The 11,575-nt window shown below is 36.7% G+C and overlaps 1 protein-coding gene across 1 annotated transcript in view; it reads right to left on the reverse strand.

Annotated features, from left to right (window-relative positions):
• Bicdl1 (BICD family like cargo adaptor 1) overlaps positions 1-11,575 on the reverse strand; it is a 92,305-nt gene that overhangs the window by 64,368 nt on the left and 16,362 nt on the right. Inside the window, exon 2 of the mRNA XM_019204511.2 lies at positions 9,861-10,076. Within this exon, the coding sequence (XP_019060056.2) occupies positions 9,861-10,076 (216 nt within the window). The remainder of the gene's footprint in view (positions 1-9,860; positions 10,077-11,575) is intronic.

Raw genomic sequence — 11,575 nt, forward strand, 5'->3', positions numbered from 1 at the left:
TTATTATTATTAATTATTTTTGGTACTGGGTATCGGAACTTGGGATGTTGCGCTTGTGAGGCAAGCGGAGGCAACACCAAGCTAAACCCCTAGCCCCATGTTTTTTTAATTTTACTCAGAACAACAGAATGCAGATTAGTCATTAGAGGAAAGGAATGAGAGAGGTGGATCTGAGACTGTTTAAAAGATTAAAAATTAAGGGTTCTAAATATCTGTTCGCCATAGCAGTCCTCAGTCACATGATCTTAGGCATATATACATATATTGGTGTGTAATGAGTGTATGGAACCCCAAAGAAAATGGCACTACTAAGAACACCTCTCACACATAGTACTGACTCAGATCTAAGAAATGTACCTGTTGACAAAAAATATCCTAAAACTGTTATCACTGAATTGTGTCCTTCTTCCCCTATTCAAGAGATGTGACTGAAAAATACAGTGAACGTTTCAAATTTTTAAAAATTAATTAAGTAAAAGACACACTGCCATTGTTAAAATACTTCTCACTTAGAACACACTTATCCTATCATTCTTACCACTTTGTGAAGCAGTTCTGGAAGTCCTCTTTCATGACTGTTTTTATAGTTACACTGTTGTAGTTGCTCAATGTCTTGAACTGACTGAAAACATTTTACCTTTTATGGTCATTTGACTTTGGGGAAAAACCAGAAGTTGCATGGTACCCAGATCCAGTGAATAAGATGAATGAGAACACACCATGTTTTATGAGTTTGTTTATCACTGGATGGCACTTAACAGCCACATTCACTGTATTTTTTATCACAAAGATGAAAGAGGACTTCCAGGACTGCTTTAGACAGTGGCAAGAATGATGGGATAGGGCTGGGGATTTAGATCAGGGGCACCATGCCTGCCTCACAAGCACAAGGTCCTGAGTTTGATCCCCAGTACCAAAAAAAGGGGAAAAGAATGATGGGATAAGTATGTTTGAAGAAGGACTATTTTTGAGGAAGACTGATGGCAGTATCTTACTGTAATAATTTTAAATATTCACAGTATATTTTGGTCACCCTTTGTATTGAAGTCCAAATCCACCTACTTCAGAATGTAATCTTTGGAGACATGCCTTCCCCCATCTAGTAGTGGGGATTGAACCCAGGGCTTTCACAATGAGCTACATCTCCAGCCCTTTTACTTTTTGAGACAGAGTCTTAAATTGCTAAACTGCCCAAGGCAGGCTTGAACTCATGATCGTCCTCCCTCAACCTCCTAAAGTTCTGGGATTAGAGGTACGTGCCACCACTCTGAGCTTGGAGACAAAATCTTTACCAAGATAATTGCGCTAAAATAAGGTAGTAATTCAATATGACTGGGAGCCTTCTAAGGTAAGGAAATATGGAAATAGAGACAGAGGGGAGACAATGCAAAGAGACATAGGGAGGAGACAGCCCTCTCCCAGGCAAGGAGACAAGCCTCGAACAGATCCTTCTCCCATACCCCTTAGAAGGAGTCAACCATATCAACACCTTGACTTTGGATTCCTGGCCTCCAGAACTATGAGTTGTTTAAGCCACTCAGCCTGTAGTATCTACTGTGGCAGCCTTAGGAAACTATGCAGTTTTCTATATTTTTATTTTCTTTCCAGTACTGGAAATCAAACTCAGGACCTTGTGCTTGCCAGGCAGGCACAGTGCCACTGATCTACAACCCCAACCTAGTTTTCTACATTAAAAAAAAAATCTTTTTAGATTTTAAATTCTTTCCCATTGGTCTATTTTTTAATTGGTAAAAAAGTGTTAAATTTTTGCTGGATATAGTGGCACACACCTGTAATTTCAGCAGGATGAGCAATTTAGCAAGATCCTAGCCAAAAAAAAAAAAAAAAAAAATTTAAAAAGGGGTAAGAATGTAGTTCAGAGTGAAGCCCTCCACCAGTCAGGGACACAGGCTTAGAATAGATCTTTCTCCCACAGTCCTCAAAAAAACATACAGCCCAACCCAGGACTGTTTTTTGTTTTTTTCATTTAAAAATTCATACACGGGTTGGGGATTTAGCTCAGTAGTTCTATTGCCTGCCTTGCAAGCACAAGGACCCGAATTCAATCCTCAGTACCAAAAAAAAAAAAAAAAAAAAAGGCCGGGGATTTTGCTCAGTGGTTTCACCACCTGTTGCCTTGCAAGCACCAGAGCCTGAGTTCAAATTCACACAGTACTGGGAAATCAGTGGGGAAGAAAATAGTGCTGAGATAGTAATCTATATAGAAAACATAACAGGTCCTATCTCATATCATTTCGTAAAATAAGTTCCAGGTACATTAAATATCTTAACATAAAAACCAAATTTTAGGTTTCTGTATAAATATGGAAAAATATCTTTATAACTTAGATGATAGGATAAAGCAAAATACAAAAGAACAAATCATAAAAGAAATGACGCTAAGCACCCAATGTTTAGTAAAATTCCATAAACAAAATGAACTATATAATAGCATCAAGAATATGTATTAAGCACTTTGGAGGACAAGGCAGGACGACTGCTTCAAGTTTGAGGCCAGCGTGGGCTACATGGTGAGTTCAAGTCCAGCCTGAACCACATAGTGAAACCATCTCAAAACAACACAACTCCAAGCTGGGTGTGGTGCTGCATGCATGTAATCCCAGCAGTCGGGAGGCTGAGGCAGGAGGCTCACCGTTAGTTCGAAACCAGCATGGGCTACATAGTGAGTTCCACGTCAGTCTCAACTACGTAGTGAGACCCTGTCTCAAAAAACCAAAAAAGAAAAAAAAAAAAACAAAAACAAATAGAACTCCAAAAAACCAAACAAAACCCCCCAAGAATGTGTATTAAAAACCTCTTATATAGCAAGAAAACAGGTGAAAAATATATATAGACAATTCATAACATGAATAAAAATGCTCACGGTAAACATAAAAGATGTTCAATCTCACTAGTAACTCATGAAACAGAAATTAAAACAGTAAATATTTCACTTCACATATATGAGATTAAAAAATATGACAATAATAAAATGTAGGTAAAGATGCAAAGGGTAGTAGAGTGCTTGCCTGGCATGCCAGAAGGCCTGGGCGTGATTCCCATTACACACACACAGACACACAGACACACAGAAAAGATCAAAGAATCACACACATTGATGCTCACACACACACACACACACACACACACACTACTGATTAAAAATGTAAATCTATAAAAACACTTGGAAGAATAAGCCAGTAATACCTCATCAATTTGAAGAGGTGTTTACTCAAATTCAATTACTTTTCTTCTCTGTTTAGTCCCCAAATTATTTTTATGTATGTGCATAAAAAGAAAATGTACAAGAATATTCATTACAGAAAACTTTGTACAGTTATAGTGAAAAACTAGAAACAAGCTAAACGTTTTTTAACAACAGTAAATGAACTAGGTGCAGTGGCACATACCTGTAACCCCAGCACTCTGGATTCTAAGTTTGAGCCCGGCTTGGCTCCGGAGTGAAAATTATCTCAAGATAGAAAAAATTTTACAAATGAATAAAGATCTATTTCACTTCAGAAACCCTCGGTTCAATCCCTAGTATTGTGTACTAAATTTGCACAATGGAATACTAAACAACAATTAATATATATGAACTGAATCTAATTTATCAAAATTACTAAAACATAAAAACATAATATTAAGCCACAAGAATGAGATGAGGAATCATATGAATCTTATGATGCCATTTATTAAATGTCTGAAGATGGAAAAAAACAAATTGTATGCCACTAATGAATATATATGCAGTTGAGATACATGCACATAAATACATAGACACAGGTAATATAAGTATAAAAACAATGGGAAGGAACCTTACTCTAGAGAGTGGATTGAGTGAGGGTAGGAACTTCAGTATGAATAATATTTTATCCTTAAAAAAAAAAAACAGACCTAAGTAGGATAAAGTATTAAGATTTTTAAAAGCTAAATTTATGTTATTTTCTGCAGTTTTGGATGCTTCAGATTTCTCATGATTTTTGAACAAAATGAAAATGTATACCAGAATCCCATTTAAAAAGTTACTGCAACTATACACATTCATTTCCAAAGGGAACTAAAGCCCCAGACCTAGTATAGAAAATGGGATCAGGGGCTGGGGATTTATCTCAGTGGTTCTAGCGCCTGCCTTACAAATGCAAGGACCCCAAAAAGAAAGAAAATGGGATCAGAACCAAACACATGGTTCTGTGGTTGATGGAATATATGAGGAGAGAAAAAAGCAACAGTGGACCCTTGAGTTATGACTGGCCTGACATACAACTTGGGTTATGATCAAATTTTAGTTCTAACTTATGAACAAAGTCTTCGTTATTACCCCAATACTGGCCACTTATGCTTCTAGATGGTCTCAGATAAAGATTTAACCCTTAAAGAGTTCTGGAAGGAACACTGCAAACATTCTTTCCCAGTTGGGGTTAATTCAGAGATCCTGGGCCAATGTCTAAGCACTCAAAGATGTGTTTGTATATAGGAAAGAAACTCTGAAGGCTGTGTAGAGGAGCCTGAGCCTTCAACTGACCAACCTGAGTTACAACCAGCCCTCATGAGTGAATTGAGCTCATAAATCAAGAGTCCACTGTACATGTAACTGATCTATTCTGCCTAAAACTACAGGGGGAAAAGTGTAAGAAAATTTCCTAACCAGTTTCTACAAATTCTAGAACTGAGCATTTTGGGGAAGGAAAATCTCAGAAGTCCCTAAGCAATTTTAAATCTAATTCTCTAACAGAAATCAATTTGTTTTTCCTATTTTTTGGTTAATAGGTGCTCAACTGTTTTGTTAGTAAAAATTGTGAAAATGTCTTTCACCCTTCAGAAGTTTCTAACACTGCTGAGATTCACTTTGAAAAATCATACCTTAGTCCAGCTGTTATGACGATTGCAGAGACTAAAAAGACCACTATTACTGATATTATTAATATTATGAACAAGACTGTTCCAACATCACTCAAATCACTGTTCTGACTCTACAAATTTTCCACAGTACTTCAACAGTGTTACAGAAGTACAGAAGGTTAAATCAGTGAATAATCTTTTTATGACTTTCTAAATACAGATCTGAAATATCTTTACTGTTACTAATGGGGAAAAAATCAACTGGAAACTGATACAATGTGTGTCACAAGTCCCACAAATCCACCACTTCAACTTTTACACAAAAACACTTATCTCATCCAAAAGCATATCCCATGTATCTATTTTTTCTCCAAAAGCAAGTCCCATTGTACTTTCTCCCCTTGATACAGTCAGAATAAGTGTTTAACAAGTTCTACAAAAAAACTACTACTGTCAATGGCACTGTGCTCTTTCTAATTTAGAGAGTGAGTTATACTTCTCCTAAATATGTCAGCTTGACTTTGAAAACATCATACAGGATATTAGCAAGTGGAAGGGAACTTAAGAGGGCATTTTGTCTAAATGAGCAAATCAACTGGGATAAAGATAATCCCAAAGCATATTTATGTGGTCACTAGGCATCTTGGACTAAGCCTAACTTGAAACTCCTGGGAGGGTCAATTTTAGATACACATTTTTGAATACTGATTTAACTACTAAGCAAAGCATTATACTCACTGATATGTTAAATCAGTTATAAATACACACACACACACACACACACACACACACACACACACACACAAATGACAGTACTGGGAATTGAATCCATGCCTTTGCACTGAGCTATATGCCATATCCTTTTTGAGAAAAGGTCTCACTAAGTCACTAAACTTCCCAGGCTAGGCTTGAACTTTCAATCCTCCTATCTCAGCCTTCCAGAGTGCTGGGGGTACAGATGTGTACCACCATGCCTGATTTCAGTTACAGAATAAGATGAAAAACTCACATAAATTTTTTGCATAAATCTTTTAAACTTTTACACTTCAGGTTTTCCTACTATTAAAAGAATCAATGTTGACTGTTATGGTTTAAATATGAAGTGTACCCCAAAGACTCATATAGTAAGGGCAGTAACTTCATTAATGGAATAATCTATTAATGAGTTCATAAGTGAGGTAAGGCCCAGTGGAGGAATTAGGTCTCTACAACCATGCCTTTGAAAAGTATAACCTGTACCCCTTACTTTTTCTCTCTTCTTTCCTGGTTGCCATGAGATAGGCAGATTTCCTCAAACATGATGTTTTTGCTGTGGAGGTAGCTGACCATGCACTGAAAGCTCTAAAACTGTGAGCCAAAATAAAACTTTTCTCCTTTAAATCATCTGTTGCAGGTATTTTGTCTCAACAGCAGAAAGATCCAGAAATCCTATCTACATGATGAGGACATGTTAATTATAATGATGGCTACCACTTATCAAACACAGTACATACAAGACACTATGGTTTGAGCCTTACATTCATTATCTCATATAGTCCTCATAATACTATCAGGTAATAAAGTTACTTTCATTACAAAGGGGAAACTAAAGGCAAAAAAACTTGCTCACATTTACCCAGCAAGCAAAGGGCACAGCTGACATTTGATCCATGGGCTGTCTTCAAAGCCTGTGATTTTTTGTTTGTTTGACACAGTGTCCCACTATATAGTTCAGGCTAGTCTTGAATTCATTATGTAGCCCAGGTTAGCCCCAAACTTTCAGAGATCCTCCTGCCTTGGCCTCCTGAATGCTTGTTTTTTTTTTTTTTTTTTTTTTTTTTTTTGGTACCAGGGATTGAACTTGGGTCCTCGCTCTTGCAAGGTAGGCCACTGAACCACTGAGCTAAATCCCCATCCCCTTGAATGCTTGGATTACACACATCACCACCATTTCTGGTAAAGCCTGTGATCTTAACTGTTGTCTTTGAAGTCTAAAACTGAGGCATAGAAAATACACTCAGTCTTGAATTCAAAATAATCAAGTCATCTTTCTGTTCCTCAAGTTTTCCTAGATGTAAAATCAGAACAATACCTACTCCTTTCCTCATTATGAGGATTCAGATGTTCACTTGATATATATGCACATGACATTTTGAGAGTTAAGAGCCATGCCAAAATGGTGTACAGGAATGTTTATGGCAGTCTTATTTACATTTACCAAAAAACGAGACGTATCCAAAAGTCCATCAGCTAGTGAATAAACAAAATATTTTATATATACAATGGAATATTGTTCAGTCATAAAATGGAATGAAGTAGTGACACGTGGATGAACCTTGCAAACATGATGCTAAGTGAAAAGAGCCCTGCACAAAGACCACATATGACATGGTCTTGCTTAGATGAAATGTCCAGAATAAGCAAATCTATAGAAAGAAGGCAGAGTAGAGGTTGCCAGGAGTTATATGGCATGGGGGCTAGGGTTATAAGGCATGAAGAGAGACTGATAATAGGTACAGGATTTCTTTGGGGGAAGGTGAAATATTTTCTAACTAGATAATGGTGATGAGTGCTCAACTATATAAAAGCAGTAAATATCACTGAATTACCCACCTTATAAGGTAAATTTTAATACTGTGTTAACTGTGTCAATAAGGCTGTATTTTTGTTTTTTAAAGAAAAATCATATTGGAGGACATGGAAGCCAAAGGAGATAAATACAAAAATGCTTTAGGGGGTATCACAGAAATATACTACTTCATGCTTATAAAAACATTCCAGGAACTGCACAAATATCATGGCCTTCTATTACCTCTGGTGGGTGTTAGCTTGTCCTAGGACCTAGGAGATTCTTAATTCACTTAAAAATATTTAACTCCACTAGTCCTGAATATTCAGCTAATAAAATGATAATAAAGTTCAATCTAAACTTGCTGCTGATGGAAATCCCAGGGCCACAAAACCACCAAGGGCCTACAATCAAGGCCAGAGAAGATAACAAGAATCTAGATCTAGTGAAAATGTTATCTTCTTATATTCTTTTGGAAGCAGCTTATCAAACTTTTTATAGTGAAATTAGATAATGAAACAATTACAAAGATACTGCTTCAGTAAACATCAACACTGAAACAATCCTTGCCTTTACATGCTGCTCATCTTAAACACATCTCATTTTCATTTCAAAGGTACTTATATTCAGCACAAATTCTTACCCCCATTTTAAAGAAAGGAAACCAAGGTATGAACAAGGTCATCCAATTAATGAGAAGTAGAACCAATTCCCAGTTCTGTGAGGGTTTTTTTTTTTTTTTTTTTTTTTTTTTTTTTTTTTTTTTTTTTTTTTTTTTTTTACCATGTTATGTTAGCATTTGATTTCTCTTTTCATCTTGGTCACTTATTGTTTACCAAATTACAAAGCAGAGCTGAGTCTGCACTTATAACATGAACTTGGCCCCCAAGAAATCTTAATCTCTCCTTTGATTGTTTTGATTTGTTGTATTCATTTCATAAACTTATTTATCAGGGTTGCATTAAATGTTGTTGTACAAATAAATCCATCTGACTAGACCTCTCTGGTTAGTCTTTCATGAATAATGAATGACTTGGGCCGGGGATTTAGGTCAGTGGTACTGTGCCTGCCTTGCAAGAGCAAGGTCTTAAGTTCAATTCCCAATACCAGAAAGGAAAAAAAAAAAAAGACTCAAAACCCTTAAATTTTTATAAGGATAGAAATTCCCGTCCTAGTTGCTGGAAAAAGGTTTTAAAACTGATTCAGAAACACTGTGACCAAGCCAGCCCCATCAAATGAGTTTTTGCTTCTCAGTAGATTGGATTCTCTGGATGAGAAATCTGTAGGGAAGATCTTTACCTACTATTGGAATCCTCACTTGTCACATGTACTCTGTTTTCCTGCTACTTACTATTTTGTAAGTTATTAGGCATTATTGTCTTTCTTTCTCCTTCCCTTCCTCACCGATAGGATTTACCTCACATTTTCTTGTGAGGCCTGAGATCTTCACCAGTCTGAACACCAACTGTAAGCAACTATGACACAAAAAAGTAACTTCATACATGGAAGAGTTAGGACTTTACCATATGACTACCCTACCTAAGTCTTTCTCCAGGTACCCAAAACTAACCAGACAGACAGGAACTGCTCTCCTAATAGTACAGATTAGGGATGAGGTAAGGGAAGTTCTTTCCTCTCTGATAATTGAAGTAGTTTTATTTAGAACACTGAAGAAAAGATTAAAGTACAATAGTAAACCCAGGCCTTAATTTTCAAAAGTAGGTGGATTCACAGAGCAAGGCATTAGTAACATTACTGGATTTTAAAAGGTATGTTTTTTTAGATTTCCACCCATCCAGCCCTGGATCTCTTTCTTTGCAGTAAATGTATAGTCCTACAGGGTGTAGTGGCACAGGCCTATAACCCTAGCATTTGGGAAGCAGAGGATTGCTGTTAAGTTTGAGGCTAGCCCAGGCTACATAGTGAGTTTAAGGCCAGCAAGACCCTGTCTCAACCCTCCCCCCGCAAGTTAAAGTCTTGACCTTGGTTAGTTACTTAATACTTTTATGATGCCACCCTATAAAGGTTCAAGTAAATAATTTTTACTTGATGTGAAAGTAAAATGAATTTTAAAAATTTTCCTAAGCTTTTCAGTTTAGAGGCAATTTTTTAATATTTAAAATAAATGAATAAATAGAAAATGACCAGAGATGACAGACTTTCTCTAGATAAAGGAATCATAGATTTTGAGCTATACGGGACAACAGAAATCATTAAGCATCAGGCACGGTGGTACATACCTATAATCCCATAGGTACTGGGATGCTGAGGCAGTAGGACTGCCATGAGTTCGAGGATAGCCTGGAATACTTAACAAGACCTCTCTCAAACAGATTACAATAAACAAGAAAACCCCAAAGGTAACAAAAATCAAAAGTACTCTTATACTATATGTTGACTGGCATTATACTGAAGCTTTTTTTTTCAAATGTTAGTATTTTACACCATAAATTCTTGACGTGTGACTCACCCTGCTGAGTTGATCCAATAACCTCTGGTTCTGTTCTGATAGTTCCTGGACAGCCCGTGTTTTTTCTCGATCTGCCTCTCGAAGATGAACTTGCTGCCTCTCTAATTCATCTTGTAGCTGTTTCACATCACTCTCCAGCTCGGACACCCGTCCTTCCCACTCCCCTTCCCTATTCTCAAATCGTCTTCTCAGTTCATGTTTCTCTTGTTCCAAGTGCTAGGAGAAAAGTGAAAGGATTTAAAAACTGTTAAAAAATTCCACTCGTTTGTTCCTTTTCTTTTACCCTCTCCTAACGTTTTTTTACACTGAGCACAACAAAACACCCTGACACACAGGACAAGTTGTCCAATTCAGCTACAAAAATATTCCCTCTTCCACAGCAAGAAAGGAACTGCTTTCACAGAGAAAACATTCTTATTGGAAATATTTGTTATCTTTAGTTTCCTAGGTACAAGGCTTAGACTTATGAATTCACTTGAAATTTAGCAAGCCATCTAAAGTACTGGTGAGCTACACACTTAAACAACTAAAAAACGAGTCCCACAGCCAAAATGCTGATTACTTTTTTGAGGCTTTTTTGGAAACCACTTATTATATGTGGATTAATGTCATACTCTTTCAATCACAGAATTTTCAAACATGGAAAGAATCCTAGAGATCTTTTAGCTAACAATCTCACCTTACAAATGAGCCAACACAAGTAGTTGAGTTACTTGTTCAATGTCTTAACTATTAAATGGTAGAATTGGGATTTGGGTATATGTCACTCTGTTCAGTACTCTAAATTGCAGCTTAACCAATATTTGTTGCTATATATAATGCTGTATTTCAAAATCATTAAGGTGAGTTCAGGACCAGTTCTACTTTAAATCAAAGCCTTGTTAACAAGACTTCCATATTTATGTCTGGTCCATTTCTTAAAAACTTATTTTATTGATACATTTTAGATACATGTAACAACACTCACCATAGGGAATGTCTACCTGTACATGATATATATATTGCTGCTTCTTTTGAGTGCTTACAACAGGACAGGCACTTTTCAGGTGACATGGTGATGAACAAAACAGACATGGTCCTTGCATTTGGACTGATAAAGGCGATAAACTGCATGTGACAAATGGTATGCAGGCTAAGTACAGATAATAAGAAGAAGCAAACATGGTCTCTTATTAAAAAATATAGTACAAGCTGGGCGTGATGCGTGCCCAAATCCCATCACTCTGGGAGGGTGAGGCCAGAGGATCTCAAGTTTGAGCTCAGGCTGGGTGACTTAGTAAGACTCTTCTCAGTACTGGAAATGTAGTTCAGTGCAAAGGCACTGAGTTCAACTCCAAACCACAAAAAAAGAAAAAAAGTCACCAATCTATACTTCAGTGTAAGTTAAACTAACAATCCTCAACCTTTGCTACTCTCGGTAAGTTTTTTTTTTTTTTTTTAAATCCCATCACTGGGAGGGTGAGGCCAGAGGATCTCAAGTTTGAGCTCAGGCTGGGTGACTTAGTAAGACTCTTCTCAGTACTGGAAATGTAGTTCAGTGCAAAGGCACTGAGTTCAACTCCAAACCACAAAAAAAGAAAAAAAGTCACAAATCTATACTTCAGTGTAAGTTAAACTAACAATCCTCAACCTTTGCTACTCTCGGTAAGTTTTTTTTTTTTTTTTTTTTTTTTTTTTTTTTTTGTACCAGGGATTGAACTTGGGACCTTGTACTC

This window comes from Fukomys damarensis, unplaced genomic scaffold (genome assembly GCF_012274545.1).
Source record: "Fukomys damarensis isolate Sample0158 unplaced genomic scaffold, DMR_v1.0_HiC HiC_scaffold_12, whole genome shotgun sequence".
In the NCBI taxonomy this organism is placed as follows: Eukaryota; Metazoa; Chordata; class Mammalia; order Rodentia; family Bathyergidae; genus Fukomys; species Fukomys damarensis.